Source organism: Plasmodium gonderi (assembly GCF_002157705.1).
Source record: "Plasmodium gonderi DNA, contig: Pgo-contig_7, whole genome shotgun sequence".
Classification (NCBI taxonomy): domain Eukaryota; phylum Apicomplexa; class Aconoidasida; order Haemosporida; family Plasmodiidae; genus Plasmodium; species Plasmodium gonderi.
Genome location: NW_021628946.1, coordinates 1 through 9,083, shown reverse-complemented (window position 1 = coordinate 9,083; position 9,083 = coordinate 1). Strand labels below are relative to the sequence as shown.

Below are 9,083 nucleotides of genomic sequence, written 5' to 3'. Positions count from 1 at the left end.
TTTACTATTAATCAAAATTATATAATAGAACTTCTTTAAAAGAAGTGTTGCTTAATTATATATATAATTGAAAAGTTCAGGTCCATTTTTTTATATGAATAATATATATAATATTAATAAATGAAATATAATTAATTTAAGAAAATATATATTAATATAATCGGATAAACCTATAATATATTAAAAGTATTATATACATACAAAAAAAAATAAAATTGTGAAAACAGTTATGCTCTTATTACCAAAAAATAGGTAATGATAAAACCAATATACATTTTAGTATAAATAATTAATGTATTACTCTATAGATATGAAATTAATTATTTTTTAAACTTGAAACAATAAAATGCAGGGGATCAACAACAATTAATGAACAATTAGTATATAAGTATATAAAAATAATATTTTCCTAATCTAGTATTTAAAAAATATTTGGATAAATTATACTATATAAAACATTTTAATTAATATTTTGTGAAAATAATATTATTATCAAAGTATACGATGTGTTTAAACAAATGTACCTGTTCATAGTGTATATATATATATACGCTCATTACCAGAAAAATGCATATGAACATTATTATTGATGTATTTCAAAACCTAGATAATGATAAAATAATTCTGCACATAAAAAGTGATATATTTATCTATTGTATGTATTATATTTTTCCTTCGTTCTACAGTTCATATTATTTCATAAACATGTAATATATATCATTTTTATCACAAGAAGTTCAATTGATTTGAATTATTAGATTTTATTTATATTTCATTTTTATTTTAAGTAATAATTTATTTATTTTACATTGACTTTGTATATTATTAAATGATACATGTTTCTTTTGTTTCAAATGGATATATTCATTAAAATTATATATTATATTGATCAAAACATATAATTCGCCATAATGTATTATCATTTATATTAATATGTCTAATATATTACATTATATACTAACATAAAATTTTAGTTAACATTATATAATAATTATTTTTTCGTATAAATATAAAATTTTGGGGATAAACACAATTTATTTTATATTTTTTTACATAAATATTTTCATTTATAACATAAAGATATTTTTTAATATATATATATTTATTATAGAGCACTGTAGACAAGAAATATGAATAATTGTTTTAACTCGAATATACGTGCCCATACTACGTATACTAAAAATTATATAAAAATCATAAAAAAATATAAATTATGTTATAAGCATTTTATTATATAATTGTCTTTTATAATTCTTATTCAAAGATACATATATACTTAACACAATATGCATTGCTTATTGTATATGCATTATATTTAAAAAGCTATCTATTTCAATATATAAAGAATTATTAAAACTATGAACTATTTAAACAAATAATAATTTTACATTTCTATGTCTAATATATATTCAAATTATATACATTTATTCATCAGTTTCGCTTCATATGCAATATTGCTTGATATATAATGTTCTATGAACAAATTAAATTATTGAAATATATATAAATACAAATACAATTTATAATAATTTATATGTTTGAATTTTAAAATTGGTAACAGAAAATCACATGATATAATTAATGTATATTTTTATTTTTTGTTTAATATTTATAACTAAAATAATTTTAAACTAGTTCTTCTTTTTTATTCTTACATTGTCAGATGCTGCAAATATTGGAATGGTAAATTTTATGTTGTTATATGATAATAAATAATATCATATAATTTTCATGATTTCTTTTAGAAAATTTCTAATAATATTACTTATTTAATGTTTTTATTAATGTGTATATTTTCAATAATATATATATTTTTTATTTCTATGGCAAGTGCGACGATTATATGTTATACAGTGATATGTTCTCTAATAATATTGACAATTCAGTTAATACAGAACATATTGAATCATTCCTGAATAACCAACGAGTCATATATAGGTGATCTAAAGAATATTTATTCTTCATATTGTAAGGAAATAAAAAATATTTTGTCAATGTTAATGAGAATAATTTAAGAGACAACTATAAATGCTGCCATTATATTAAATTCACAATAAAAGAAATTATTAAAGAAGTATATATAGATAAAGCTCAAACTATATTTATATATTTGAATGATTATGTTAATATTTATAATTCTATAGAAAAAAAAAATATATTCCCATTCAATATAGCAGATATTGATAATGAAAAATCCACATAATATATATAATTATTATAAGGGTATACTTCTTTTTTCGAATAATAAACATCAATCATCTACGTGTAATCAATTAAAAAGATTAAGTTACATAAAGAACCCTTTAGTACCATTGAATCAACACAGGATGATGCTTTGCGCGAAGAATTATAAAATATAAGATGTATAATTGAAATTAATGAATTCATATACAATGACAAATGCATCTTGGAATATACATATAGTGATGAATATATAGAATCCACAACTTATATAATATATTGCAATCCACTAAAAGAATTATAGCAAATACAAAGAAATCGATGCATCAAAATAAAAATTCCTTTAACACTTTTCCTACTAATAATACCAATAAAAACATTATAATTATAGCAGTACTAGTTACTATAACTATAAGAGCGATTTTTATATGTCTCTATAAGTTTTATAGTACTTCATCTTAAAAATAAAAATATTTTATGCATAACTTTATATAATATTTAAGCAAAATATTATTTCATAAATTAATTATTCTTAAGAATTCATACACAAATCATTCTATTATTAGTACAGAGAATCTTGGAAAAATGTACACTTTATATTTAAAAAAAGGAAAGGAAAGACAATGAATACCAATCACTAATCCTGCTAATATGTAGTGAGCAAATTTGAAAATCGTTTTGCAGGACTTGATGAAAAAAATTAAAATATATATTTCTGGGAGATATTCTTAAAATGTCTACATAAAAATATAGCATTTCAATTCACAAATTATATTTAAGTGTATAGTAATTAATAATTTGCATAAATAACTATAAAATTTTTAGGAATACATGAATATCGTAAATAATTATAATAAAAAAATATGTACATTTTAATAAAATATTTAAATATATATAGCACATGAGTATACTGATATATTAATTAATGTAAAATGTAATATGCAAAAACTGAACGTATATCATTATATAAAAAAACGGTGTAACTGTAATTACGTCTTATGTTAAACATATACGGAAAATAGGAAATATGATGTATTCTATATTTTATCCTTATACATATTGTACTATACTGGAATACTTTAATTACATGTTATTCCATTACTAATAATATGTAAGAGTGATAAAAAAGTAATAAGAAATAAATTATAATTACACATGGAATCTAACAATCGTAAACAATGAATAAAATGAGATACATATACACTATTTTTTCATTAGGAGAAAATGATATACATTGATATTTTTATTAATTTAAATAAAAACGTGATAAAGACAAAAAAAAACTAGAAAAAAACCATTATTTAAAGAAAAGAGACAATTTATAAACAACTTCGATTATAAAGCTAAATTGTGCACATATTTTATAATTATATTTATTATTAAAATTTTTTTATTTATACTTATAAATAATTAATATATATTATTTTTAATTATATAATATATTTTCCTTTAACATAATAAATTCATTTATTAACTGTATTATTATTGTGTTTGTATAATAATGTAAATTTTGCATCACATTTCTTATGTTAAAGTTGATAATTTTATTTTTATTCCAAAACATTATAATCGTATACAATAGATTAATATCATAGCTTTTCTTTTATTAAAGCACACCTTATATATATGTTACATAGTCTGTGTTAAAATATGTTATAATTATCTTTATGTTAAACTCATAACAAATTTCTAATTTAATTCATCATTTTCATATAATATGCATTAAGAAGCCAGTTGTAATATATAATATACACATAATTCAAAAACCTACCATTTATTAGTTACATAATCATATATGCACAAAACATGAAAAGGTTTTTATTTATTTTTCTTCATTAATTTTTTCCAAACATAAGTTAAAAGCATATATTAATTATTAGTATTATTATATATATTAAATAATAATAAGTATTTATAAAATCCTTTTATATATATTTAATATAATTTATATTTTGTAACAATAAATCTGCATTATGAAATCTATTATGTAACTACTAATGTATATTCGTCTTCAAATTTTAATGATAATATATCTAAATACACATTATATGTTACCTAAGTTGAGAACATTTTAAAAAAAATTTAAATATTTTTAATATTATAGTACACATAAGCGATTGTTTTATGGTGTTATATATATTTATATTGTGCTTTAATAGAAGTATTACTACCAAACACTTCTTGTTGAATGCATGTAAATAAGTGAGGTATTCATTTAAATATTTTAAATAATGTTGATCAAATTAGGAAATTATATTATATACAACTAATTATATTATTTATAATCATAATAACGCATAAAAATAATAAAAGAACAAAAAAGGCATGCATAAAAAAGAGAATAAGAATTAATTAATCATAAAACACCAAATGTAATTTGATATATACATAAAAGGTTTCGAGAAAATTAAAGTATTCATTTAAATTGAACATCTATACTCATTAAATTAGCTCAATTTATGATTCTCTATTCAAAATATGTTTTCTAAGATTTCTATTACACATTATTTATGCTGTACCATCTTTAGATACCGTTAAATATTTTAACCAATATATATTTATATTCTAAATATTATCTTTTCAATTAAATCAATTAAGCCATACACTCCTATTATATAATTGCAGTAACTCATTATTTCATTGCTGAAGCATTAAAAAGTTATATGAACCTACCTAAATGATGCCTTTATCATTACAAAATTTATAACACCAGTAATTTTTTTTTTATTACATGAGATTGTAAACATTGTTTTCTTTAATAATTAATAGTAAATTTATTATATATTCTGGATTCTTAAATTATGATACTATTTAAAAATATATATCTCAATATATATAACAGTTAATATAACGAAATTTTACATGGTACTTCACATTTATGAAACATTTATATAAATAAGTATTCACTTTATAATGTGTAGTGACTATAACTAAATTAAATAATATCTAAATTTTATTTTATTTCCAATTTGGTTTCATATTACGTACTGTTCAGATAACTCTCCTATAACCTATGTTTATATAACCCCCTTAAATAATTGCGTTCATTGGGTAATTATAAAAAAATTTTTCTACATGAAAATTTGTCGCATAGTGCTATTTCTTTATTAATACATGAATTCCCATTATTAGTCATATGATCATAATGTATCTTCTAATATCCCTTTTTGAATTTTATATAATATTTTTTTTTATCCCTATTCCATGTAACTCAATACAGATATATTAGACTAATATATAATAATATAGGAATGTAATATTTTTATAAAGATAAAAATCACATAAATAAATTATAAATACTAAATAAAAAACACTTGCATATTAAATTATAATTTATATTTACAAGACAGAAAGGGTGAGATGATATAACTGCTCCCAGTATACATGCAACATGGACAAAAATAATATGAATTTAATGCTTCATAAGATGTTTCTATAATAATGAAGAAAGCATTAATTTGTGTAGAGAAGAATCTTAATAAGTTTCAAAAAAAGGAAGATAGAATACTAATTTTATTTTGCACAGTTGAAACTTCTTTATATTCTACGATTCACAATCCTTTAACATTTTTTCTTTCACCTATATTTAGTCTTTCAAATGAGGAAATAAATATGTTGTGTAAAATATTTTGTTCATATGATTTACTACTCGTGAAAAGATGTTCTTAATGGGATTAAATATTTTAATAATAAGAACGAGATCTATTCCCGTCATAAGACTTCGGCTAAATAGTTTTAATATTGCTAACATAATTTAAATACTTTTCACAAATGTTTATCACAATTATTCCTCTTTAATATATTTATAATTTTCAAAACTATAAAGTAAATCTTTTTCATTTTTTAATTCGACCAGCTTGTATGGTACATAATGTTTACAAGAAACAAAATCGAATATTCCATAATTAACATAACTACTCATTCAAAAACTTTATCACTAAAACATCTAATTTTTAGTTATTTGTGCGTTTTATTGATTTCCCTATTTGTTCAAAGAAACAGCATGTAATCTTTAACATACATTTTTTCACTTATTGTCTATTTTTAAATTTAACAACTGTGAAAATTTTGCAGTTCTTCTACAATAGTTTTTGCTGTCGTCTTTAATTTTTTCTAAATTATTACATTTTTTTGTATTATATTTCATAATTTTAACTTTATTAAATTCTTTTTATTTTTATTATGTAGATATATTGGGGAATTTTTCATTTTTTTAATTTGCCATAATTTAAAAATAGTATTATATAAATACTGGAAACCATAAAGAATAAAGTCTTCCACTCTTTTTAAAATTATGGAAAACATTCACACAATTGTCTGCTTATATATTAAAAACATAAATACACAGAATTCATTTTATTTAAAGTTGACATCTTATTTTAATATATACTAACTGCGTCAAATAGAGATTTTAGTGTGTTGGATAATAGTGTATAATAACTTATGACCCACTGATATATTATGTATCCATATAAATTAACCATAAAACGCAAATAATTGTTTATAAGTAGAAGTTTTATTTTAATTAACAAAAACTCTTTCACTGTAGTGTTAATAATATATGTTCTTTCAGATATCATCTATAAGAAAATCATATTATAATTATTACTAATACACTTAAATAAGATAAAATATATCTTTATTCTGCACGTAAAACTATAAATCTTTTTGTTATTTTATTATTGTATTTTCATTATTTATTCACGTCGATTATTTATTTTTACATTTTTAATAACACACAGATTAAAAATTTATAATATCAATAAGGTAAAAAAAAGGGAAATATATTTATAAATATAATATTCGATAATTTAATCTTATTTCATGTATAAAAAATGTTATCAACCATATGTGTCTGTTATTTTATATCGTTATATTTTTATAATAAGACGTTGAATTTAGATATACCAGAAATTTGTCATACCAGAAAAAAATGTTTTCTCATTACTTTGATTTTGAACATGTAAAAAATGAACTTCTATTGTTAATTATATCCTTATACACATAAAATAAGCATTTTTGATTAATCGTTTGAAGAAAAATTATATTTTGTTTGTTTAAAAAGTTTAAAAAAATGATTATAAATGATTTTTATTTTTTCTTAAAAAAATATAGCTCTAAATCAAAATAATAAAAAGATTTATATATGTTACGCATATAAAAGTTATTTAGATTTCCCCATTTATATACACGCATCTTGAAACTTAATTTTTCCAAATATTTCATTAAATTTTTTTTTAATGGTCATAAAAACGATAAATATATTTTATTTAAAAAAATATAAAATCCTTTAAGATATTTTATTAATATGATGCATAAATTGATAATGTGGAATTATTGCGTTTGTTATACGATAATAAAACAACTATACAACTCTTATACGTTTTAGCATCATGAATGTGTAACTTAACATATAATTCAAGAAACTTGTTTTAAAAAAATTATGGGCATAATGAATGCTTACATTAAGTGGTATACCTTATTCATTAAATAAATATGCACAAATAGGATCATTTGTTATAACATTTGAATTGTTTTCTTTACATGCACTATATAAAACATATTTGTGTTATTCATATAAACATAAAAATCTATCCTCGCTCTGTAAGTACAATATGTTATCCAACTGTTTCTTGACATATATGTTATTGTGCATTCAATTATCCTTTTATAGTAATTGTGCCGCGACAACACTTAATTCTTTTTCATCATCCCCGAATGACATATCTGTTATGATAATACTGATAAAAGATTGGAATGTTAAATATAAATTCATTATAATTGTTGAAAATGTGAAGGTGAATTCATATATTACAGAAAGAAGTTACTTTATAAGCATATCTTTCACTTAACGCATTAGGATTATTTCATGTGATCAAATTTTGTGAATGGAAGAAATTTTTTCCAAATTGTTCGAGAAAAATGTATTATAATAATTAATATATTTGAAAAAATTGAGCAGAATTTATAATATTGTTTTTTGTATTGTGAGTTATGCGAAAATAATTTTAGTCAAGACCTTCAAACTTTTAATTACATTACAAAGACAATGAAGCATCACTATGCATCATCTTATAGGGGACTAATCAAACGTAATTATAGTAAAATAGCTTATTTAAAATGTGCATTACATTGAAAATGATAATTTATCCACATTAAATTAAAATGAGTGTGAAAGTATTAAAGAATTTGCGTAAAAAGACAATAGCATCTTAAACTAAATAAATACATATTTTTAATAGTTATAATATAAAAAATACTTAAACAGATATTTATAAAACTTTTTAATTGATTTTTGGCATTAAGGATTCACAGAAGATTACATAAATTTAAAAAAAACAGGTAATGAATAGAAAATACTGTATTTTCAGTTTCATATACACAAGGAATATATTTGACAAATAAATTAGTAAATTGTGAATAATATGTATATTCAACTGAAGACGAATCAGTACTAAATATTCCAGGAGTTATTATTTCTGAACGCACTTAACATATTGTATGTAAAGTAATAACGTTATTTTCAAAGATTTATTATATATATAGATCATATAATATAAAATCTAGAAACAAAGAGGAAACTTAATGGTGTTATTAATAGTATAACCAATAAAAGTGTACAAAAATTGCATTATTATAATAATATCTAATTTTACAAATATAAATACGAAGAGAACATTTTAAAGCATTTTATAACCGTATAATATGTCGTTATTTGTCAACATTTTATATTTTTATAGTCATGCTATATTATTACTTTATTCCAGTTAAAAAAAAGACAAATGAAATAGTATTAAATTGAAAGAATATAGAGTACCTTACAATGGAAATATTAAAAAACCATATTTCTATAATTAACAACAAAATTACACATTTAATTAATTTTAAATATATATTTTTAA

General features: G+C 19.9%; 1 protein-coding gene across 1 annotated transcript; it reads left to right on the top strand.

Moving 5' to 3' along the window:
* Positions 1–7,637: 7,637 nt before the first annotated feature.
* On the top strand, positions 7,638–8,033 carry PGO_000055 (hypothetical protein; the record flags this gene model as incomplete). The annotated part of the gene is made up of 1 exon (XM_028690698.1): positions 7,638–8,033. The coding sequence occupies one exon, from the start codon at positions 7,638–7,640 to the stop codon at positions 8,031–8,033; it is 396 nt and encodes a 131-aa protein (XP_028546499.1).
* Positions 8,034–9,083: the final 1,050 nt, after the last annotated feature.